Raw genomic sequence first — 26,647 nt, forward strand, 5'->3', positions numbered from 1 at the left:
ACACCAGGAAGTTTTTTCGCTGAAATAAACTTTTGGGCAATTTGGTTATTTTTTACCAGCAGCAGAAGATTATCAGCACGCAACTCAGAAATTGAGATGATTTTTTTGCTAATAGCTTCTAAGGCTTTGTGGACAGCGAAGCAAGAATACTTCGCAATTGGCTTGTTTGAGTCCGTTGCACTAATGAGAATATATTTCGGGCTTTCTTTCTTGGCCTGCGGCAGGTCAGGTGGGTGGGTTTCTTTCTTTTTGGCCGGGATCCAGGGGCAAACAATGCAAACCTGTTATCCCCCAACTTGGGCGGCCCGGAGGCCATATTAAACAAATCTTCACACTTGATGCACTTATCTGCAATACACTTATGGATTGAAAGAACACAAGAAGATTTCTAAATGTAAACACGTGTACGTATCCGAAAATTTACGATGCGCAGAATGTCAACAATGCGTAAAGAGCGAAACACGACTTCTCASAGCGAGCACTTGTCGAAAACTGCGGCATTGAAATATAATTTTTGTATTTATGAGTTGTATTAAATTTTGACAAAAAGACATAATAAGTATTATATGTCCTTACCCTTGTTCAAATCTACTTCTCCATAAATTTTCAGCCAAATCGGTTTAGTCGTACTTGAGTTATAAATGGTGTAACTGACACAGCATTCTTTTATAATAATATATAGATACGAAACCCCTAAATATGTTACATTTTTTAAGAGTTTGACAGCCAATACACAAGTCTAACAGAAACTTTCGTGTACGTGCATCCTTCATAGTGTTCTTAAGTTAACTACTTATGAATTGCACGATGTGTATGTGTCAGTTTCAGCAATTATTTTTAGAATATATTGGAGTTCCGGTAGCCGTGATTTGCTAGGAAATGTTAATTTTAAGACAAGATTTACCGATTGTCATAATTTCATTTCATAAGTTTATGCATGATTCAATTATGTAACCAGCCTTATCGTGCGATTCTGTACTGTGATACAGATATTTTAAGTTAGAGACAATTTTTGAGACATGAGACGATTTTGCTATTCTGTAATTGACAGTCACAAAATCTATTACATTTCAGTATTCAGAGATGTTTTTATACTTGTATGAAAATAAATATGTCGATAACAAATATTAAATTTTCTATAACATGGTCAAAAACATAATTATCAATAAAAATAAAAATATTTGTTGACTTTGTTTCATAATATTAACGAAATTTATGAAAAATTTATTTGTTTTTTACCTTTTCGTGTTTGAGTTGCTTACAAAATTTAAAAAAAACGACAATCGATTAATGTCTATGGTGATCTCTATTCAGTATATTCAAAATGGCAGACAAGAGTTCTTTTTGGTTTTGGGACCTGCTAACTACCAGGTCTCAAATTTGATACAATATTTTGAGACTAAAGCCAGAGACTGGTTAGTGAATAGTAATTAGTCACAAATTTAAATTTTACCTCAAAATGTCTGAAATAGAGACTAGAGACYGGTTACAGAATCCCGCTTTTATTTTAAACTTTATGTGAATAAACCAATTCCATTTATTTCTTATATTCGAGCTGAAAATTCATATCACGGATCACAAAGCACAATACACATATTTATACTTTTGCAACATGTTGCTACAGAGTATAATAGTTTTGTTCGCCTAACGGTTGCATGCATCACCTAAAACTAATCGAATTAAATATATGTATACAAATGATCCGSACGATGAGACCAGGTGAAATTCGAGTGACTGTCTGTCTGTCCGTTCATTCTTGCAAGCTTTAACTTGAGTAAAAACTGAGATATCTTAATGGAACTTGGCATACATGTTCTCTATCAAAAAAATAATTCAGATTTCGTAGATAGACTACTGCCACGGCCCCAAAAAATCTTTTAGCGCAAATATGGGTCAATGTGTGAGATATATAATTGAAAATTAGGTATACCCTTTTTGTGCCTGTGTGTAAAAAATGGGCTTAGTCGGAACAATATTTTCATTACCCCCTCAGCTACTTAGCGCCATTTACAAACCTTCGTAAAAATTGTTATAATTTTAAAACTACGTAACTATAATGATACTGGATTGATATGAATTGGATGACATCGAGGAATGTTTATTTTTAATATAATGAATATATCTGTTAACGCCGCCAGCGCCCAATTTCTTTTGCCACGTCTGTATCGGCAGAGCAATCTTTTCTTTTCCGCTCATTCGAACTTTTTTCGAAGTTTAATTCGCGCGCAACTAAACCATAACTAAAAGTTGCGCGCCCTCTTCTTTTGCGATCGCTCACCGATCCAGACATGGTAAGTGTTTGTCCAATTTATTGTTTGTAAAATATATTTATTATAAGAAACCCTTTGTTTTTTATTTAACATTTGTGGAATAACTTGCGCCGACCGTTTCCCCACGGCCAACCACATCTACGGAAAGAACGAGCACCGTGCTCCACCACCCGAATTATCATTGGTCCTTCGAGCCGGATAAGAGGTAACAATTTGATTTTTATTAAAGTGAAAGTGCATAATTTGCCCGATTTAGCAACTCGCAAGTTACAACCAAACATATTTTGGATTTGTGCTAATATGCTAATATTATAAAATAAAACTTATTTTTGGCACTCTACCCACAAAATCCACGCACAAGACTGCAGGTAGTATTGTACTTCATTTAAGTACAACAATAAATACACCTGGCAAATGCGCTAAGTATTTCACTTTGCAAATAACCACACACACTGTTATTCGAAAAAAAATTATAGCGTCAACAATCTCTCTCGGTTTGTGTTTTCTTGTGGTTAATTTGAGTCTAGTCGCTCAACTCTGCCTTTCCACATATTGCTCGAATAGCAATAAAGGCAAGCAGCAATAACGCAGCTGCAGTTTCGCGAGTGAAAGAAAGAAAAAAATAAATACAAAGAAAAGTGAAGTGAGCGACAGGCAAGAAAGCCAAACAGCAGAAAGTCAAAGAGCAGCACAGACAAAGCAGCTCAGGCCGAGCAGCAAAAAGAAGAGCACCAAAGCAAAGCAGCACAGGCCGAGCAGCAAAAGGAAGAGCAGCAAAGGCAAAGCAGCACAGGCTAATCAGCAAAGGGAGAACAGCAAAGGCAAGCAGCCATCCCAACAAACAAATGAGTATAGTGGTGAAATCGAAATAGTTCGAAAATAACCCAGTRCACAAARTGAAAGTGATTAGTTGACAAAGTGCTTGTGAATTTTTATCTGTATTATATTTTGATTTAAATAAAGCAATTAAGCGAATCAATTTTGTTTGCGTACATATCTGAAGGCTAGGCGTGCAAGTGCTTTGGGACGATTATCCAGCAAGCACATACAAATTAAAAAAAAAAATTTTTTGAGAAAATACTTGACTCAATTTATTAATTTTTTTGTTCTTTCGAAAATTCACGCTTTACTAAGAAACAACGCACTACTAATTTTTAGTTTGTCCGTGAGTGCTTCTGTAACTTTTGAACTTTTTTGCAACATATTATTATTTGTGTTCTATCTATGCTTTGGGAACAATCTCTGGATTCGGATTCAGAGATGCCAAAATGGGTTGAGTTAGACAAATTTCTAACCAAACGGGTTAAAACGCTTGAGAGAGTATCAAACCTCAAAGGCGAGTTGAGTACTCAACCTAATATTRAGTCGGCTAATGGTGAAGGTCGGATACCAACCTTGCAGTCAAGAATTGGATCCAAACCCATCAATTCCCACCACGCCAAGACAAACAATATCAAATGTAAACTGTGCTCATCTCAATCGCACATTTTGAAAACTTGTCAAAGATTCATTGAGATGCAGCCTAACGCACGGTTAAATGCTGTCAGAAAACTTCACGTCTGCCTAAACTATTTATCAGACTCACATGAAGTCAAAAATTCTAAAAGTATGTTTAATTGTAATAAATGTAAACAGAGACATCACTCTATGATTCACCGGGATCAGAGTGAGGAAATAGGTCAGATATCCGACAGCACAGACACTTCTGAGATTTCTACTAAATCTCATATGGTCTCTATTAAGGCCAATACTTCAAATGTGCCTACCAGTCGAAGCATGCTCCTAGGTACAGCCATGGTGACCATATGTCACAACAAGAGCATCTTCACTGTCAGAGCCCTGATTGATTCGGGATCTGAAGCCACCTTCTTAAGCAATAGTCTACAAAAACGCTTACATCTGGCAACAAAAAAGGTCAGCGCGCGTGTTTCAGTTGAATAATACCGTATCAGGACGAGTTCAATCGGTATGCGCGATTACAATTGGCTCGTCCCACAACAAAAGTTTAAGACTAGAAGCGGAAGAGTTGGTACTGCCAAAATTGACTGGACTGCTTCCATCTAGGTCAATTAACTCCTCAATTTTAAAAAGGTTACCCAATATCCCCTTAGCGGATAATAATTTCTATACGAGTCAAAAGGTTGAATTGTTGATTGGAGCGGATCTTTACCCGAAAATCATTCGAACTGAGGTAAAGTCGAAAATCTTCGGATCACTTGTTGCACAACGTACAGTGTCCGACGGGATCTTAACAGGTTCCGTTCCTCCGAAGAAGCGAAAATAAATGGCAAAGGCGGGGCACAAAATTCAACAATAACGCAACAACAAACACAAAACCATTTTTATAGTCAAAATTATACTAATTTCATATTTACACAACAGGCACAACAATCGCCCCATCAACAGACTATGCGACAACGGCAGTCGAAAAGACATCACCCGCAATTATCACCACATCATCCAACAACGCCCCAACAACAAATGCATCAACCATATCAACAGCAGCACCAGCACCACCAGCTAGGCAATCCGTTTGCTGCAATGTTAACGACGACACAAGATGCACTAGATAGTTTCCAACCAAGACCACAAAAACAACAGATTTCACAATTGGAGTCACAGCCACCGCCCACATCAACGCCTACCCAGATCCTAACACAAACGCAGACAGCGAGTCAGCCACAGTCGCAACCTCAGTCGCAGACAGAACCGCGGTAACAGCCATTACCATAACAGCATCAACAACAACAACGTCAGCAGTCAACGCAGMGTGAAGCACAGCTGCCGATAACGCAGCCGTCTATGTCTCCAGCGCACATTTCGTCACCCATGGCGTCCAGCCCAACGGTGACAGCGCAACAACAACAATTGCAGCATCAACCGCTGCAAATCCAGCAACGTCAGCTGCATCAGCCACCACAATAGCCCCCAACACCAACATCAACACCATCGCATCATTTGGCTAGCATTCTGAACGAAACAGCCACCTCGAACGGCTTTTCCACATTGGCCGCGGTTGCTAACGACAGCAACAACAGCAGCAGGAACAGTTCGACCAACAGAATTGTATACAATCAGCCCACCTCAGTTCATGACGGTAACACGCAAAGCTCTGACCAACGATGCCTCTTCCGCATACCACACGCCCAAGATCGAGCCAGACTCGAGTCGTCTCGCCGACTTCGGGGTGCTGGTAACTTCCTTTCGGATTGACGGCATGGCAACGATCGACTGAGAATCGATTCGTCTCAGCGACATTTTCCGGACCGAACGAGACTCGATTCGTCTCATCGGCCACCCCATCCGAAGCGAAGGTGTGGACGAGACGTTCAGGCCGCGCAACACACATAAGCGTGGTAACAGCTTGAATATTTAAGCTTAATGTCGTCAATTGAGCTTGTGTCGGAAGGATCCACTTTTGGCAAACACAACTTGTATTCTGACTTTACCTCTGCCCACAGAGATCTCAGTTCAGCTTGTTGTACTTCGAGAGAGTAGGCACTTTGGTTGTTTGCTGTTATAGTAAAAAACTCCTCAAACTCCAGTAGAGCGTCTGCAGCTGTGATAAATGCTCTGAGGGATTCCATTGTTTTGGAAATTGAACCGAACAAAAATGTTGCACAAAATCGGATCTAAAACTTTGAAATTAAAATTTAAAAATATTTGCAAATATGTTGCAAAAAAGTTCAAAAGTTACAGAAGCACTCACGGACAAACTAAAAATTAGTAGTGCGTTGTTTCTTAGTGAAGCGTGAATTTTCGGAAGAACAAAAAAATTAATAAATTGAGTCAAGTATTTTCTCAATATATATATATTTTTTTTTTGTTTTTAATTTGTATGTGCTTGCTGGGTAATCGTCCCATTGCACTTGCACGCCTAGTCTTCGGATATGTACACAAACAAAATTTATTTGTGCTTAATTGCTTTATTTAAATCCAAATATAATACAGATAAAAATTCACAAGCACTTTGTCAACTAATCACTTTCATTTTGTGTACTGGGTTATTTTCGAACTATTTCGATTTCACCACTATACTCATTTGTTTGTTGGGATGGCTGCTTGCCTTTGCTGCGATGCCTTTGCTGTTCTCCCTTTGCTGATTAGCCTGTGCTGCTTTGCTTTGCTGCTCTTCTTTTTGCTGCTCGGCCTGTGCTGCTTTGCCCGTGCTGCTCTTTGAATTTCTGCTGTTTGGCTTTCTTGCCTGTCGCTCACTTCACTTTTCTTTGTATTTTTTTTTTCTTTCACTCGCGAAACTGCAGCTGCGTTATTGCTGCTTGCCTTTATTGCTATTCGAGCAATATATGGAAAGGCAGAGTTGGGCGACTAGACTCAAATTAACCACAAGAAAACACAAACCGAGAGAGATTGTTGACGCTATAATTTTTTTTCGAATAACAGTGTGTGTGGTTATTTGCAAAGTGAAATACTTAGTGCATTTGCCAGGTGTATTATTGTTGTACTTAAATGAAGTACAATACTACCTGCAGTCTTGTGCGTGGATTTTGTGGGTAGAGTGCCAAAAATAAGTTTTGGTCTCCACTTCACACAGCACAATAGGTTTTGTGCATATTAGCATATTAGCACAAATCCAAAATATGTTTGGTTGTAACTTGCGAGTTGMTAAATCGGGCAAATTATGCACTTTCACTTTAATAAAAATCAAATTGTTACCTCTTATCCGGCTCGAAGGACCAATGATAATTCGGGTGGTGGAGCACGGTGCTCGTTCTTTCCGTAGATGTGGTTGGCCGTGGGGAAACGGTCGGCGCAAGTTATTCCACAAATGTTAAATAAAAAACAAAGGGTTTCTTATAATAAATATATTTTACAAACAATAAATTGGACAAACACTTACCATGTCTGGATCGGTGAGCGATCGCAAAAGAAGAGGGCGCGCAACTTTTAGTTAAGGTTTAGTTGCGCGCGAATTAAACTTCGAAAAAAGTTCGAATGAGAGGAAAGGAAAAGATTGCTCTGCCGATACAGACGTGGCAAAAGAAATTGGGCGCTGGCGGCGTTAACAGATATTCATTATTTTAAAAATAAACATTCCTCGATATCATCCAATTCATATCAATCCAATATCATTATAGTTACGTAGTTTTAAAATTATAACAATTTTTACGAAGGTTTGTAAATGGCGCTAAGTAGCTGGGAGGGTTATGAAAATATTGTTCCGACTAAGCCGACTAATTTTTTACTTTTTAAACTAAACAGAAAGTAAACTTTGGGTAAATAAGTATAAGTTTGATGACCGATATTCCAAGTTACTTCATAATTTATGACAAGAAAGTTGTAATTAATTCTCCGGTAATTGGTATTTAAAAAAATGAATTTTTCTAAATTGGTAGGACTGTCCTCAAAAATAATTATGATATGAGGTATAATTTTGAATGAATGCATGGATAATAATATTTATAATTAATTTGGACTTGCATATTAATTCGAGTTCTACGTAATATACTATACTATAAATATTTTTGTATTATATTTCTTACTAATAGAAATGAAATTTATCACAACAATATTACTGTATGCATGTATGTATGTACATCTTCTGTCATATTAATCTTATGTCCCTGCACATAATGTATGTATACGCATGTGCGCATTCAGAAATTCAAATCATGATTTTATCACTTATCAATATATTACATATGCGCGCATTGATCTGCATGTTCATATGTGTATATTTATTTATACTTATATGTACATATATTTGTATACAGTGCCGAACAAATAATTCACAAGCATACAAACATACATATGCGTACACATGTGAATATGTCACCAACAAAAAATTTAAAAATTGTTCTACAAAACAACAATCGTCTTAAATAGTATAAGCATGGCGAAGCCCTAATGTAAGAAATTTTACAACAAAAACGATTTCATTCATAAACGCGGGCGCAAATTCCACAAGCGACCTCGCTTCATTCATAGAAACAAGCGTCGTAAATCTCATGGAATTCGATGAAAAAATATTTATGTGGAGACCAGTCCGAACGTGTCGTATGGCACAGGGAAATAAATGTAAGTGATAGAACTCGGCGAAATCACCGACAAGAGTGAAGGAAGTCGATGAAAAAATATTTATGTGGAGACATTAGGTGAATGAATGTGAGTGATAGCACTCGGCGAAATCAACGTCAAGAAGTGTGGCCGCAAGCCAATTTTCACCTTGCGCTGTGGCGCGCCGCATTTTCGTTCGTATCTCGGGAACGGTTCGTCCTACGGCCATGATCACCATTTCGGTAGCAAATGACATGACAAATAACTTTGTTTTATACATTTTGCCATGAGATGCGTATTTCAGGCGCTAGGTAGACAATTTCACGATTTTAGGCGAATTTCCGAAATTTCAAGGCCGGAGTTGGGGTTGAAGATGCAAACAAAAAGTTGCATTGGAATTGGTAAGTACTAAGGCAACTTTTCCGCACTTCCCGAATCGAAAAAAGTCCGGAATCGACTCACCTTATTCGCCAATTCGGCTGCCATATTGACATGGCATGCCTATGCTATTTGAGACGGTTGTTGTTTTTGTAAAGTGTATACAAATATATGTCATATAAGTATATATGAATCAATGAGCATGCAGATCAATGCGTAACAACATGTAATATTTTAATAAGTGATAACGTCATTATTTGAATTTCTGAACGGGCACATGAGTATACATGCAATCATATGAGCGGATAATAAGATTAATATGATAGACGATATACATATTTATACTATTTGTTTTTATTTGTTGTGATAAATACAATTTCTATTAGTAAGAAACATAATACAAAAATATTTATTAGTATAGTAAAAGTGTAAAAATCACATAAAATTATTAAATATGCAAGTCCAAATTGACTATAAATGTTACTATACATGCATTCATACAAAATTATACTCATATCCCCATGATGCTAGTGCTGCGTATTTTCTTAGTTTGTATAATAATTGTATTATTATGTAAGCTTTTATAAAATAAAAAATAAAAATAAAAAAATAAAAAAAATATACTCATATCATAATTATGTTTACATGTCAATATTGAATTACCGACGGCAAAACGCAAAATCATACATATTGGCATATATTGCGATTCCCAAGTTGAAAGAAAAATTGAAGCATGAAAATATAACAATGCAATGCAAAKAACTTATTTTTCTTCAATATTCCCTGATTGCGCATACATGCTATGGCGTCATGTGTCGTACATATGTATATTATTTCTCTTCATATTCACTGGTTGAGTATGTGAGAGAACTGTTAAAAATGTTAACATTTCACATCGTGAATTCTGTGGTGAATTCCGTATCACAATCTTATATAATGTTCGACATCGAACCAGCACCTTCTCTATGTTTATATATTCTCTGCTTAAGACACACAGAAAACATAAAAATTGTACAAGTTCTATGCGTTGGTATCGCCAGTATGCTATAAAAAAGAATACAAGGTGCGTTCCAAGGTGAACAGGACTTAAAAAAAAAAACAGAAAAAATGGCTTTTCGGCAAAGTCAATTTATTTATTCAAAAAAGTCTCTATCTCCTTCTATACAGATTTTTGCACGGCCCAAATGCTTGTCGAACTATTGTTTTTGCTCGTTGGCCGGTATGGCCGCCAGTATGCCGGTGCAAACTTTTTGAATGGCATTTACGTCTGCATAACGGTTTCCTTTCATAGGCAAATGCATTTTTCCGAAAAGAACGAAGTCACACGGTGCCATATCAGGTGAATATGGGGAGTGGTTAATGGTTGAAATGTGATTTTTGGTCCAATAATCGTCTTTCGAATGTTGGATTTTGAGCAATTTTTGGTCGTCAGTCAATTTGTACGGAACAAACCGTGCACACACCTTTCGTAACCCCAAATTTTCGGTCAAAATGCAATTAATCGATGTTTTGGAGATGTTCAATTCTATTTCCATGAATACGTGCACAGTTTCGATGGAATTTCCTAAGATCATGGATTTTGCTGGCCCACATGTTGAGCATCATTTATATCATCACGACCACTTTGAAAACGTTGAAACCTTTCGTGCACTCTGACACAAACACAAACATATTGACACTAAAACGCTATAACTTCACTTCCAATCAGTGAAATATCATGAAATTCTCAATGGACAACCAATAAATTTAAAAAATCCTGTTTTCTAGGCAACGCACCTCGTACTTACATATATATTCCTAAATTCACATACACATACTTAGTTAAGAAGTAGATTAGAAAATGTATATAAGAGACAAATATCAATAAATAAATTCAGAGTCAAAAGTAAACTCTCACTGATATCAGTTCTATAGTTGAACTATTTTAACCTCCACAAAGCATTTATTGATTCGCTTTAATGAGTTCGATAAATATAAAAAATTTTCAGTTAGTTGTCTCCACTATTACTTAGGCTCAATATTTTTATAAAGAATTTTATAGAAAATTTTACTTTCACTTAAGTTTATTATTTATGTTTAAGTTTATGGTAATATGAACGTTTTTTATTTTATAAAATTTAAAACTTAATTTTTGTATTAAAATATTATTGCTAATTCACTGAAATTCTAATTGAAATTGTAACACTGATATGGCTAATCCTCCCGATGAACCGGATTTCGTCCGGTTTGCTGCTATTGAATTTCTTGCGGTTCATTTAATGGAATTTATTACAGACAGAGGAAGTACTGAAGGGTTGTCTCACATCATTTGTAATCCTTCTGGCTTTTGCGAAGGAGTCACTCCAGTTGTACGAGGGGTAGTGTGTAGGGCCGGAAAATTAACCCGCTTGTCTAACTTAATGAGGTTATGTCCTTTACAATAGTACAAAATTGTGACTAACAATAGTTTCTTAAAAATATCCTAAACTAGATAGTTGATAGTGAAGTGGGTGTTTTTTTTTATATTCATATTAAATAATGTTATGATGATTATTGCTACAGTGTTGCAATTGATTTTGAGACATTGCCGCAATTGATATTTCTATAATGAGCTGTATACTTTTTGTGTCAACGTCCATTTTTCATAGAACATACGCATGCGCATATTTTTCTCCAATATATTTGGATGTACCTTGCTTTCTTAATTTGCCTTTGCGTTTACTTTAGTTTTCTGTTGGTTTCGCGCCTATTTATTTTACTTTGTTAACGTTGTACTGCCAGCATATATAATATGTAACTTATGTCAGTTTTTTCTGTTTTGTATCCTCACTCAGAAACTTAATTACCCCGTTCGTGTTTTGTTACGTTACGTATATGTACGTACGTACGATCTGAACGAGATTAAAATATCGTATAGGCTATAATCCCCCATCTAAGTTGGCATACGCTATACATATCTACATATTAAGTATAAGCGCATCTATTCGTTCCTACATAAAGCATTACCTATTGATGTGCAGTTATTATCATTGCATTTTTGAACATGTGCCTACTGCACAAGCAGGCATATAATTGCCGCTCTTTGCGGATTTGAATCAGTGCTAAAAATAAAGTTGGGACGATAGGTCATATCAACTGCAGTTCCTCGTGTTTTATTCAAATATTATACAGAGGTAATGTAAACAATTCCTTTTAAAACATAAAATAAAATTAATATTTTTAATTCTAATTCGTTCGTTACCTTTTTGACTAAAAATAGCACATAAATTCGTAAGGTCATGAACGAAAGAAGGAAATTACTTTGTTTATAGTCAACGTAGTGTAAATTATGTAATGTGGAGAAAATTATTAGGAAAAGGAAAATCTCAATAGAATTGTTTATCTAAACCTTTTTACCTTTTCCACAAAATTGATTTTGTGTAGCAATCCAAAAATAAAATAAAAGGTTGTAGACACAGTACATTCTCTCACAGTGAATATAAATTCCGAACTCTGCTAACAGCAAGATAATTAAAAGAGAACGAAGTTTTTCTTTTCATGTAATATATGTATGTAAATATGTATGTACATATATTAATTAATTAAATTAATGTTGGAACCGTAAAAGCTTATCTTAGATAACTTAGTACGAGTGTTAAATAAATTTGGTTGGGGGGTGTCAAAAAACAAACGTGTACCTGTACAGTGATATGTCAAATTAAAGATTACGTAAATGATCTTCTCATCAATTGCAATCGTTCTTCGTTACACTTTTGTGTATGGCATTAGAACTTGAACATGAACTTGCTGAAGTAATACGTTAGTAAATTAAAAAAAAACAGAAAATTCCAAAGAATAATAAAATACAAAATGTAGGCGAACAATTTATCACTAATAAATTTTTTATTTAAGACTCTGTATCTAAAATTTTGAAACAATATTACTTACCATTCATCTAAACTTTAATACGTACCTTGCTGATAAGTCCAATTGACAACCATGATCCAACAAAAAATTTGCCGCAAATTCATCAATATCTTTAACGGATCTTATTAATAATGTTAACCCCTGGAAAGACAAATGTCAAAATTTATTTATAACAAATTATAATTAATTTATATATGAAACCTCTGCGTCATATGCATTAATATCTGCAAATCCATTTTTAACAAGAGTTTCAGCAATAGAGAGGTGCTTTGCTGTCAAAGCTAATTGTAGTGGCAGTTGGCCTTGATCGGATATAGAGTTACAAATTTCGGAAAGCTGAAATTTTATAAAAATAAAAAATAAAAATTAAGTAAAAAATATATATAATTTTCAATTGAATAAATTAAATATTGTCAATATGGCGGCATGTCTTGCAATCTTGCAAAMAATAACTTTAATTCTGACTGTACCATATATAAGCTATAAAGTCAACGTAATTTCAATACATTAGTTGATATTCAACCACATTAATACATCTCACACCAGATACATCCCACATCTTTAAAGGAATGTCCCTTCGAATTGGCTGTTATTCGAAAGAAGCCGACCTGAGTATTGTTTCGCTTTCCAACAATCTCGCATTTCCGTCATTTCGCATAGATAGGTCCTGGCACCCGTTCATCAATTGATTCTAACTAAGTCTGTTTAGTTGTTGAATAAATAATAACTATTGTCATTTTTTTGTGTCATTAACCACATAAATCGAAAACATTTATTTAGTATAGGCGTGACCAACAACTTTAAATACGGAGTCATACGACGAGCATAGTTCTCGAAAACACAAAAACAACTTTGACCCAAAACTATTTTACAAAAAGGAACATGCGCGGCAATCGGCCGACGTGGATGGCTCTTGATACATAGTTATAATTTTTGATTAGTGATAATCGCACACTTCCGGCGAAAAGACATAACGAACTCCTCTCCTAGAAGTTTCTACTGGGAGGATTTCAAAGAAACCATAATTGACTTTGATTTATGTGTATTTCATTTAGTGGGCAGTTGATTCTATTTGATTTCGTTTAGAAAGCATAATGTCAAATTCGAAAGCTGTGAGTTTGCACCATAAAAGAAATTATGTCAAGCAATACCATACGGTCAAAAATGCAACGGGCGCAGTAGCCCTTAAACAAAGTAAATTGCCTAAATTTGACCAAGTGTCCTCTGGGTAGCCTAAGCACATCCGTTTGAAGGCGAGCTAAAGTGAGAAAGCGAAACACCGCCTTCACAGGGTTGTTCGCTGGGTTTGGGACCCGCCACGTAAAAAGCGCCCCAGATTACCAACTGCCTCTAATGAGAGCCCYCCCTTTTGATGACGACTATTGCAAACGAATAAGGACCACGGTTTGAGGGCATGCACCTAGAATGTCCGGTCCCTTAATTGGGAAGGTTCCGCTGCCCAGCTGGTTGATGTCCTCGTTAGAGTGAAGGCTGACATCACCGCGATCCAAGAAATGCGATGGACGGGACAAGGACTGTGGCGAGTAGGTCATTGTAGCATTTACTACAGTGGCCATATAAAGGAGCACAAGTTTTGTGTAGGATTCGTGGTGGGAGAGAGGCTCCGTCGTCTAACAAATAAAAATAAATTCAATATACCGAGATTAAGACTATGTTATGTCACCTGGATGTAAAAGCGCATGGTGGCACGAAAGTGTTGATTAGAAATCGTTGAAACCACTATGCTCTAAAATCGAATGCTCCACCACAGTTACAAGCTACAACAATATCACTAAAAAATCGGGATTGTGACTTAGCTTAGGCTATGTACTGTCCACCTGGTTTTAAAATTACCGATAGTGAATTTAAAGACTTTTTTGGAACACTAGGTTAAAGATTCTAGCCGGTGGAGATTACAACGCACGTACTAGAGCTCATGTCTTATTAATCCGAAGAATGAATGAAATTTCCTATACAAAAGTTAAAAAAGCGCTTAATCGCGAGGAACAACCCGACACTGAAAATTATATAAAGAAACTGCGTCTAAGTAAGCAAAACTCCCTCTGGAAAGCCCAAAAGTCTTTCAAGCCACCGGTAGATTCCAAAATGCCTCTAGGCAGTTGAATCTTAATTTGGCACATAGTGATGAGGATAATATAATATCGCTAACGATGCGCTTGTCTGAAGTTATTAGAATCRTAAAAGAGCTAAATCCAAATAAGGCATCAAGACACGATAATATTAATCCCAAAATGATAACTGAGTTACCAAATATTGCTATATGTAAAAGTGCCCTCCTTGCTCTCTAATGTCATTCTTGGTTTCGGATACTATCCAATTTCAGTAGCAGTCTTCCTACAGGCCAATAAGTTTTTTACCCTGTATTTCTAAAATATTTGAAAAAGTATTACTATCGAGGATGACTCCTTTTCTCCACGAAAATAATATAATACCAACACACCAATTCTATTTTCGTGCTAAACGTGGCACTTTAGAGCAAGTAAACAGAATTACGAACGAAATCAGGAAAGCATTCGAGCATAGAGAGTACTGTTCATCTGTTTTTCTGGATGTAACTCAGGCGTCCGATAAGGTCTGGCATGATGACCTTTTATGGAAAATCAAAAACCTTACGACCTATCTTAGGGGCGCGCAATGTAAGTGCACAGTGAAAAACAATACTCCCTTCTCTCTTTGACGAAGGATGACGTGGGCATAGATAAATTGATCAGAATCTCTTTTCTTGCTATCTCACTTGTCAGCTTGCAGGGCACCCTGATCTGTTTTCTGAGCTGGCAACAAAAAGGCGGGATGCCAGAAGAGCAGCGCTATAATTACTTGACGAAATTAGTGTGAAATGAAATTTCATTGAACTGTGCGAACATATTTTGGCAAAATAAATGTTTATGTAAATTAATTAATGATTTTGCATTTTATCATTTATATATGTATGAATATTCAAAGTGTTTTATTTAGTGTTTTGTATAATTTATTAAATACCCAAGCTAATATTTTTAAGCAGTGGCATGCTTGGCAAATGTTATAAAAAATGCGAGTTTTGACATCTCTCTCTCGAACCAAAGAGTCTCGTATCAAGTTATCTATGACGTGGGAATCTACAGCATTTTGGTTTTTGCCGTGGAAACGTGTCAGCTGATTGCTCTCCCAGGGTTGCCAATATCTATATACTGTAGTAATTATCAACTTTTATAATTCAATCTGTTCAATATATTTGAAATTTTCTTAAAATAACTCAAAGTCAGAGTCGAATGCTATTATTTATAAATATATAAACTATTTTTAATAGTTTTTTTTCAGTTTTGATATTTTATATTATAAGAAATTGTAATTGAAAATATAGATGTGTACAAAACTATATATGCGTATTGAGCAATGGCAACATTGTGCAAATGAAAACAAACAAAGATGGCTAAATTCTGCGTTTTTGCCACGTTTTTCACTACTCACACATTTTGCCGATGAGGAAAGAAAAGGAAATAAGGCATTAGCGTTTTTCACTGGCTCTGCTATAAGCCAATGCCCGATCAGAGCATCAAGAGTTAGAGCAGCACTTAACTTTTGTCGAAAAAAGGCTAGCCAACTGGCGTATAAATATTAATGAGCAAAAATGCAAACAAGTTACATTCTCGCTAAGACCAGAGACGTGTCAGAAAGTCAAAATAAACAATGTAATACCATACGATGGGAATGCAACGAAGGAGGTAGAGGACAGCGGAATGAGAAATATTTCTAAATTTCGCGAACAGCCAAACCTTTTGGCTAATGCCTCCGCAAATTCCTGAAATCAAACACGTTTAAGCCTACTAGAAAGCAACGTTTTACCAAAAAAGCTTAACCACATTCTTGAGCTTTTTTAATCTTAAATAGATTTAAGATTTGATTGATTTGAATACTTATTGTTAGGCTTTACTAAGCCGATCCAATAAATATTAAAAAAAATTAAATTCGGGAAATTTAAAAAAAGTTACAGCTGTTCAAAAATGAGTGAAAATAATGAGGAAATTCGAATGCCATGCAAGTCAACAAAGAAATTTGGGACATTTAAGGAGACGATGCTGTATCCGTTCGTGTAGCACAACAATGGTTCGCTCGCTTCCATTCTTGAAATTCCGCACCTCGTTCTAGTCGACTTATCATTGAAAAACTCGATGAAATTATGGAAAAAATTAACCAGGACCGTCACATAAGCAGCCATGACAACGCTGGAATTTAAGATTCATCATCAAACGGTTTTGAACCACTTAGAAAATGATGTCTGATGTCTCGATGTTTGGGTACCAATTGAATTGTCTATGAAAGATTTAGTGGACCGAATGAACATCTGCGATTCATTGGTGAAACGAAATGAAAGCGAACCATTTCTGAAGCGAATGGCAACAGAAGATGAAAAGTGGATCAAATACGACAAAAATTTTCGAGAAAAATCATAGTACAAGCTTGCTGACGCTCAACAAATGGTCACAAAGCCAGGATTTGACGCCTSGAAATGTTGTGCTAAGTGTTTGATGGGATTGGAAAGGAATGATGAGATTGAACCAGAACTGATCAAAAGAAAGGGCTCGTCTTCCATCAGGAACCGGGCAAAAACTAAGAGATCATGGCTGGGAAGTTTTAATGCATCCACCATATAGCCCTGACCTTGTACCTTTGGACCACCATTTTTTTCGGTCAATGCAGAACTCCTTCAATAGAGTAAAGTTTGCTTCAAGAGAAGTCTGTGAAAATTACTTGTCGCAATTTTTCGCCGAGAAACTAGAAATATTACACTGATGGAATAATGTCTCTAGCGGAAAAATGACATTCATTAAAGTTCATTATAAATAAAAAGAAATAAATGGAATTTTGTTTAGAAATACGAAAATACTTTTTCCCCTACCCAATATATACAGTGAAATTCCTCATTCGGCTATGGGAGCCCTCCACATGTGGGATGTGGCAAAAACGTTTAAAATGCATTCTTAATGTCAGAAGCTGCAACTCAGAACTACATATATTTCTACTGAACTAATAAATACGAGCCAAGGTCAGCCAGGAGTGAATGAATGACAATTATGGCAATAGTTCCCATTGAGTCACCGTAATCCAGACGGCGCCACCATATGTTGATCGAAAAAAGACCGGGCTTAGTATTTTGCCAGCAAAGTCGCTTAAGGTACAACCAAAATATTTGGTTGGGAGCTGCTACCCTACCCGGCGTATTCACCAGATTTGACTCCTTCCGATTACCGATTGTTTTCATCGAGCGGACACGTATTGGCTGATCAGTTGCTTTAAACGACGAACATTTCTGCTGGTACGCGTTATTTTTTTTTTCTCTAAGGCCTGAATGCAAACGGGATTATCTACATAGAGTTTTACATGTCCCCACAGGAAAAATTTTAATGGAGTGATATCACACGATCTTAGTGGCCAATCGGCCCAAAATGTGAAATTATCTGCTCAGTCTGAAGTGTTCTCTCAATAAATCCATTGATTGATACGATGTGTGGGATTGGTGACTTGTGGAAACCAAATGTCGCCTAGATCACGAATTTCAAGTAAAGGCATCTAATAGTCGGTTATCATGGCGCGATAACGGTCGCCATTGACGGTTACGTTCTCACCGACATCATTTTTGAAGAAATATGGACCGATGATTCCACCAACACGACACCAACCCGTTCCTTTTTTCTGGATAGAATGGCAGAAAAAATCGAGATTCAACAATCTCTTAAGTTTGTTCTTCGTCTTAAAWGCGATAATTTGCTGAACAAAATTTGCTCGAAACGTCGGATCTTCTTGGAACTTTGCAAGAGCCCATAGAGCGAAGTGATGTGGCTTGGAAAGGTCGAGCGGCTTCAGTTCCTACAACACCTGTATTTTGTACGCTTTCAATTTAAGATTCCGAAGTAAAATGAACTCTTGATATTGATATCATCGGTCTCAACACCCGCGCCACTAGTTCTGAACACAGTGAATTAAAAGACAGCGGACATTTTTCTAAAATAAACTTTAATCTAAACATCTTATTCATATATTCTTAATTAGATATACTATACTGCAGTATGAATAAAACGCGGAAACCGAGGTCAAAACCCACTTTGAAATCACGTGATAATTAATTAAGTAATTTGATTTACGGTGTTGTCATCAATTGGTGGTTTAACATACTATAAGAGTTATTGACAAAAATAACTGAATATAGAATATTTCTAATACTTCTTTACTAAAAAATAAAATAAAATAACAAATATATTTACAATACAAATATTTTACAGAGACAAAAAGTGGAATTATTGAAAATATAACTTAATTTATCCGCATTACAAAAATTAGCTAATTAAATTGTTTACACACAAGATTTGCAATTTTCGCGTTTTTAATTTGTAGTTGCACCCCATCCTTATTAATTACTTAGAAAATTGTGGCTGGAATCTATTCAACTAACTTTCACAATATACCTCTGTCCAGATCCAGCCAAGCGTGCAAAGTTGTTAATTACCACCCAAACATTTTCTAAGGGGTTTAAATCTGCACTTCTGGCTGGCCATTTAAGCAATAGTATGAAGCGAATCTAAGAATACATTTTCAACACAAGTTTTTGCCACGCCCGCATGTATGGACAGATCCCTTAGCTAGACAAAAACACTGCGCCGATGAAATTCCGTGTCGACACAGACTGTTCAGGTTATTAAAAAATATTAAAGCTGCGAAAAAGCCTTATAATATATAAGACGTGGAATCGAAAAGTGAGATTAGACTTTGCTCAATAGTACATCAAAGAGAACAATCGGTTGCAGGTTAATATAGCTTTACTTGATCATTTAAATTATATCAGGATAACGATCCAGACATATTTTATTTAACAATTTTTTTAAACTCTTTTTCATGAATTTATTAAAAAMGAATGTTAATGTTGCGTGACATTTCTACCAGTTTCCAATTTTTAATATTTTTTTTTAATTTTTAAAAATAAAATTTTCATATGAACGTACATATTTCCTAATCTAAAATAAAAAATATACTTTGTGATAACTGTATTTTTATTTTTGATTAACCAGCGTTTTTATTAAATGGCTAAAATAAAAAGAGGGTATTAAATTTACACCGGTGTATTCATACCGCCCCTTTTTATCATTTTTTGCGACTTGTAAAAAACGCTTGCCTTGCAGGCAAGGAAACAAAAAAATCTCAGGATCATACTTAAAGGTCACTTTCACATACATATGTTCAAATTTTCTTGGCACACTTCCACTCGCCGCAATTTCTGGTCATGAATGAGCACTTTTGGGACCATCTTCGCGCACACCTTACGCATGTTCAAGTGCTCCGTCACAATGTCATTGTTCAAAATACAGACAAATTAAAACAAAATAATTGGTAACATAAAACAAAGAGAATGAAATAATTCTCAGCTTAGTGAAGGTCTTTTCATTTCCTCCCACCAATGGTAAGGTTTGATAAAATCTTCTTTGAGTTTTAAACATTTTGGCCCATTCGAGCTTCAATATTTTGAGCTCAAGCGACAATAAAATTCAACAATTGAGTATTATAAAACCTTATACTGTGAATAAGGAACAGGATACGTAAGCCGTAATAGCAAAATACTATACGCAAAAATCCTTTAATAGCGAGCCAAAGGGATACTCAACCGCTGTGTGTCGATGCACAGAAGGTCAGAATCAATAATCTCCAACCATCCCTTTGGAGAATAATAATAATATTACAAAAAAAATCTGTGAACACGAGAAAGAATTAACGTAGGAAAGATCCTTGAGAGCCAACTTGACATAGCGGAAAAAGTCCTGCAAACATACAATAATATAGTGGGCAAATGTAGAAGAAAATCGAAAGTTGAAGAATTAAGAATCTTCTAACTCCCAAAATTTTCTTAATTGCGTAGTGAGGTATTCGTTGCAGATTTCCTCAACTTGAGTTGTCATCGTGGCCACTGGTTCCGCAACTAGTCCACTTAGGACCCTTCCGAAAATGGTATTTTGCGCCAGAAATGTTTTTGTAATTTTCTCAATACCTTCGAGTATTATCTGTGGTATGAGATCGCTGCCTAGTAGAAGATCTATTTGAACGGGAGTGTTGCAGTTGGGGTCTGCTAACTTAAGGTGTGAAACCTTTTGCCAATGCTTGCTATTTTTATGATAGCTTGGAAGCATGTTTGTTAATTGCGGCAAGACCATAGCTTTTGCTTGAATGCGCTTATCCGCTTGGGGTGAAACTAGGGTAATGGGACAGATTTTATTGAAGTTTTGAACTACTCTTCCGCCCATTCCCGCAATTTCATAATTGGCTAGTTGTAGCCTATTTTGTGCCCTAGACGCAATAAATGATCGTTGTGATCCTTGGTCTATTAAGGCTCTGAGTTTAAACAGTTCTCCTCGGTGTTCGATGGAGACGACTGCTGTAGGTAGTAGTACTCTACTATGGTTTTCGCTATGTAGCGTTTGGGTTTTTAACGCCTTTGATGCTTCTTGGCTGTTTTCTGAATTTACTGTTGCAACTAAACCTGTTGCTCTTTTTATGTTTGCGCTGTTTGGGGGTGAGCTGGAAAAATTGGTAATGTGTAACATCGAATGATAAACGACGGCAATAAACGCAATTAAATTTGTTTTCACAGTCTTTAAGCATGTATGCATGTGATAAGCAGTTTGTGCAAAGTMTTTTTGAGTTTACAAAATTGTTTCGGTCTATTATATTTAATTTCTTAAATTTCTCGCAAGGTTTAACACGTTGGCTGCCACGTCGCACGTTTGCATGCGACACCCAAATGTTACACTGAGGCCACGTCACACATTTTCGTACATTTTAATATGAAATTTGGATTCTCTGGCCTGCGGTGAACATTTTTGTGTATTTCCCATGGCCGCTGTGTATTTTTAATGGTTTTTTTGTGGGTAATAAAAAAATTGCAAATTTAAATTTGTCTTTTTATTCATTCTTTTAAAAATCAATTCATTTATGAGCAAAAAAAAATATATAAAAAAATAATGCAACTAAAATATAATTTTATCAAAATTAATTCTTCTGGTGGGAATATTTAGGAAAACATTCTACACATAGTTGTGGTTTATTGGCACATATTTGGCAGTAAGTGGTGGTCCTTTTTAAGCTCTTTCTGGCTGTTACCCTATTAGTAGATTTTCTTGATATGGCATAACATAATACGCAAGCACGCCTTATTGTTTTTCCGTTATCGTCCTTTCCTTTTTTCTAGAAAATGTTTTTTTTTTCTTATGGGTTTTGGAGACATGAAATCCAACAAAGCATTTGAAATCTCCTGCCGAACTTGGTTATTGAAATTTGTTTGTTTGTAGCCTTTTTATATATTATAAAGGCATTTACGACAGACATTCCAAGTAACAGTTCAAAAGCCACTTTGCGGTACCACTTAACACCTCTTCTGAGRGTGGTGGCGTAGGAGGTCATTTGATCGGATATATCAAYACCTAATTTGGCTTTATTGTAATCAATAACAGCAAGGGGTTTTTCAATAGCTCGTTGTCTTCGCTTCCTGGTGAATGGTTGGTACTGGTGGATGGTTCATTACTGTCTACATTTGGATGGTTCGACGTGGCTACCATTACAGGGGGGTGTTTCGTTGAGAGAACCCTAACATTTCTGATGTCCTTYCACTTTAACACGACCACTCCATTTCCCTCCTCACGGGCTACCATCTCGCCTCTTTTCAGATTAGCTTTCATAACTTCTGCCGGACAATTCTTTTTGTTGGCCCGTAATGCTCCAGCAAGGTGGGTATTTTGATGTAGCATGGAACGCGCAAGTTCATAACTAGTATAATAGTTATCCACATAAAGGGTACGGCCTTTTCCTTTCAGAAGACAAAAAAGTTCTTCACAAAATTTTTGTGCGAGACCAGTTTCTCTCACGCCTGTGGCGCTGCTGCCCGTGTACACTTTTGCCGACCAAGTAAATCCCTCCCGAGTGCACAACTTAAAAATTTTAACCCCATATGGGTGGGTTTTGGAAGGTGTTGACGGAAACTCAATCTTCCTCTCCAAGGTATAATGCTTTCATCAATGACAATATTTTCTCCTGGCATGTAAACTTTCTGGAAATTAGCCTGTAGCATGTCTAAAATTGGGTTTATTTTTCCTAGTTTATCTCCAGGAAGAATATCTCGATTGTCGGCAAAATATATGAAGTTTAACAAAAGTTGGAAGCGATTGCGAGGCATTATTTTTGCAGGAACTCCAAAATTAAACATAAATTCTTTGGACCAATATGTTTCGAGACTGCCAACCTTTACGAGACCCATCCATAATATGAGTCCAAAAAAACTTTTTAATTTCATGATTGGTTGTGGGACTCCACATTAGTTTACGAGATTATCGTGTAAGAATTCTCGTTTCCAATTGTTGTTGCGCATATTTATTTGTTTCACGAACGATGTGGTCGATTATTTCATTATCTACAAAAAGTTTGAAAGCATCTATGCAACTAACATTTGGCGCAACATCTATAACAAGTCCAGATTTGCCAGTAAACGAGAAAGTGTTTTGTCTGGAAGAAAACTCAGTCCATTTTATTTGAATGTCGTTGGAATTAGGATCCATAATATTTTCATCGTCTCCAGCATCTGCTTGCTGCTCATCCTCGTCATCATAGTCATAATTTTCCTCATCTCTATCATCAAAAAAATTAAACTCTTCGTCTTCAGAATCAGTAGCTGAATTGGGGTCATCATTTGGTAGCCAATTAATATCAATTTCAGAATTGTCTCTTGAAAAATCTCCGTCGTCGTCATCGCTGTCCGATGTTATTACATCTTGCAATACATCTGCAATCTCGTTGTCTTTTACATTTCTTCGCGTCATTTTAGTAATCCTTACTCCGGTGTGGGGAACTAAAATACGTCTTTAGTCAAGTGAGAATTTATTCATTATGTTTTTATTTATAAATCTGGAAACCTTATATACTATTTTTCAAAGTATCCTAAATAACTAAATATATGTGTATGTGTGTATGTTCATATGTATGCAGCACATTGTTTATGCTACCTGCTAGGGTATTGTTTTCAAGTGCACATGTTGTGTGACCTTGGGTTTGTTTTAATGTGAGTACATTTACAAACAGTTGTTAAAATGAATTCTAAGAATCCATGGGTTATCGTATGTAAACATCTTATCCTTAATAATGTTTGTGTTATTGTTTGTTGAATGCTATTGTTTTGCATGACAATGCATTTTAAGTATGTGTCTGTTTATGTATATGTATGTATGTTCAATATATTTGAACATAGATATCTAACATTAGTGGAATGTATAATTAATATAGCTAGATTATTTCTTATCTTATTTAACATTGAAATATATACTTATAAAAGATTTAAATATAATATTGTTGTCCGTGCTTTGGCAGCAACGAACATGTTCAATTTTGAACACATAAAATAAAACCAAAAAATCAAACACAACGCAAAAACTACAAAAACTTACCGTCGCACATTTTCGTGCGACGTGGCCCCACAACATGTTCTATGTTCTCCCAGGCCATGTCATACGAAAATGTACGACACAAAAAAACCGTGTAGTAGTCAAAACCTATTTTTAGGCACTAAGAAACAAAAAAGAACAAAAATAAGTTGTTGGCCTCAGGTGACCAAAATTGTTAAATCACATTGCTACTGAACGATCAAAATTCTAAAAAGGCTTTGGCAGCCAACGTGTTAAGTTTATGTCCCCCTGTGCATAATTCGCTCAACGTTTGTTTGTACTGTGCAGATGTGAACGTCGATTTTTGAAGAAGCTTCTATTTGAATTGTTGTTGGTACTGGCTTCGGATTTTTGGAAGCTTCTATTAAGGTCATGGCAAATACCTTTTGGTTTATTTATCTTTTTATCAACTCTTTCTGCGATTTCATACTGGGTAGTTAGGAAATCTTTCATTTGCTGCCACGTGGGCCATTTTTTCTTGATGAAAGAGATTGTTTTCAAAGCAATAACGATTTTTCTGATAACGCAGCGATGTATATATTTACCAGAATTGGGTCCCAATTGTCTGTGGGAACGTTTTGTGTGGCTAAAACCGACAAAAAGTTGGAAACAGTTAATTGAAGTTTCATATATTCTTCACTTGTTTCCTTTTGAATTTTGGGCAAGTTCATCAATATCGTTATTTGCTTATCTACCAGTATTTGCGCTAACTCATCTAAGGACGAAGCTAAAGAAATCGACCACATTTTGGAAGATGATGCTGAAACGTATGAGAAAGAAGAGCAAATTCAAGTATTGCACAAACCAACACAATTGCCGAAAAAGCGCAACGATGTTTTAGTTGAGCCAAATCCTTATTCTACCAAAAAAGGAAAAGATTTCGTAAGTTATAGAAAGCAGCCAACAATTACAACTCGCAAAACTGCTAAAATACAGAAGAATGCAGTAGATGATTGGAGTGATTCTGTAACCACACAAAAAGAGGACTATTTTAAGTCGAATTTCTATGACAACATAATAGAGCAAATTGAAGAAATGATTTAACAATTAAAACAAGCTCTTAAAGATGAAGTTGATTTCCATTGTCAGAAAGAAAACAGAAACCTCAATCTGGCACACAAGATTTCTATGGGGAAATAAAAGAATGGGCTAATTTTTTCAACGTGTTCCAAGACATGGTACACAACAACAAACAAATATCTATCTCTGAAAAAATGCTTCGTTTACGCCTTTCAGCCGATAATAACAAAGCAGCGTGGAGTATCCTTAAAGAATGGTACGACAACAAACGGATTTTGTTCACGACACAGTGGGATAACGGATCAGCCAGTTATTAATAGTGACAACCCCGAAAGTGTAAGGCAGCTGCTAGACACTACAAACGAATACCTCAATGCAATAAACTCATTGGGCGTTAAAACAGAAGAGGCTAATCCCTTTAGAGCAATATACAAAAAAGTCCTGTTCAAAATACATTCAAATTAAAAMAAACTAATTGTAAGACATATGTATATTCCCGCATATTAGCAACATAAAACAAAGAGAATGAAATAATTCTCAGCTCAGTGAAGGTGTTTTCATTTCCCCCCACCAGTGGTAAGGTTTGATAAAATCTTGAGTTTTAAACAGTCATGAGCGACAGATTTTGATAAATTTAATATTTGGGCAATTAGTAGACGCTTTTAGTTTAAAACTTTGCGTACACTAGTCACATTGTCGGTGTTTGTCGAAGTCCCAGGTCTCCCAAAACGGTCTTCATCTGCGACCTCTTTCCGGCCCTAATGGTGCCACCGAAACACACCACTTCTTGCTAAAGCAACATCTGAGTAAGTCTGCTTGATCATATCAAACGTCACTTTCGCAGATTTAMCGAGAAATACAGAATTTAATCACGTATCTCTGCTCTCTGCTCGTTCGTTTACTAGGAACGTCCTCTACCGAATCTAGTCGGTGCGCTCACTATACTATACTCCGAAGTATAGTCGCGGTGGAAAAAAATCAGTCCTCTTACTTTCCGGAGAAACCATATACAGTTGTACACAAAAAAACAAAAAAAAAAAATAGGTGTGACCACATGAGAAAAACGAAACTTTTGATTTTTATAAAAAAAATTTTTTTTTGCCACAATGTAATTCACTAGAGATCTATTAATATTTCCACATTTCATATATTTCAATTAAGCATAAACAAATTTTTCTTTCTTCTTAATTAGCGTAGACACCGCTTATGCGATTATAGCCGAGTTAACAACAGCACCAGTCGTTTCTTCTTTTCGCTACGTGGCGCCAATTGGATATTCCAAGCGTAGCCAGGTCCCTCTCCACCTGGTCCTTCCAACGGAGTGGAGTAATTCCTCTTCCTCTGCTTCCCCCGGAGGGTACAGCGTCGAATACTTTCAGAGCTGAAGTGTTATCCTGCGTTGGATTTTCAGGCTGACATTGTGTTTACGCTGGTTCCAAGATAGAGGAAATTATCTACGACTTCAAAGTTATGACTGTCAACACTGACGTGAGAGCCTAGTCGCGAGTGTGACGACTGTTTGTTTGATGACAGGAGATATTTCGTCTTGCCCTCGTTCACTGCCAGACTTATTTGCTTCGCCTCCTTGTCCAGGCTGGAGAAAGCAGAACT

The 26,647-nt window shown here is 36.2% G+C and overlaps 1 protein-coding gene across 1 annotated transcript in view; it reads right to left on the reverse strand.

The window, feature by feature from the left end:
• The window catches only part of LOC108972215 (rabankyrin-5), a 163,555-nt gene that overhangs the window by 60,004 nt on the left and 76,904 nt on the right, over positions 1 to 26,647 (reverse strand). The window contains exons 3-4 of the mRNA XM_018938736.1: positions 12,750 to 12,884; positions 12,595 to 12,689 (exon numbers count right to left, since the gene is read on the reverse strand). Coding sequence (XP_018794281.1) covers positions 12,595 to 12,689; positions 12,750 to 12,884 — 230 coding nt within the window. The remainder of the gene's footprint in view (positions 1 to 12,594; positions 12,690 to 12,749; positions 12,885 to 26,647) is intronic.

The sequence above is a fragment of the Bactrocera latifrons genome, unplaced genomic scaffold, assembly GCF_001853355.1.
Source record: "Bactrocera latifrons isolate USDA-ARS-PBARC rearing strain unplaced genomic scaffold, ASM185335v1 scaffold_386, whole genome shotgun sequence".
Taxonomy (NCBI): Eukaryota; Metazoa; Arthropoda; class Insecta; order Diptera; family Tephritidae; genus Bactrocera; species Bactrocera latifrons.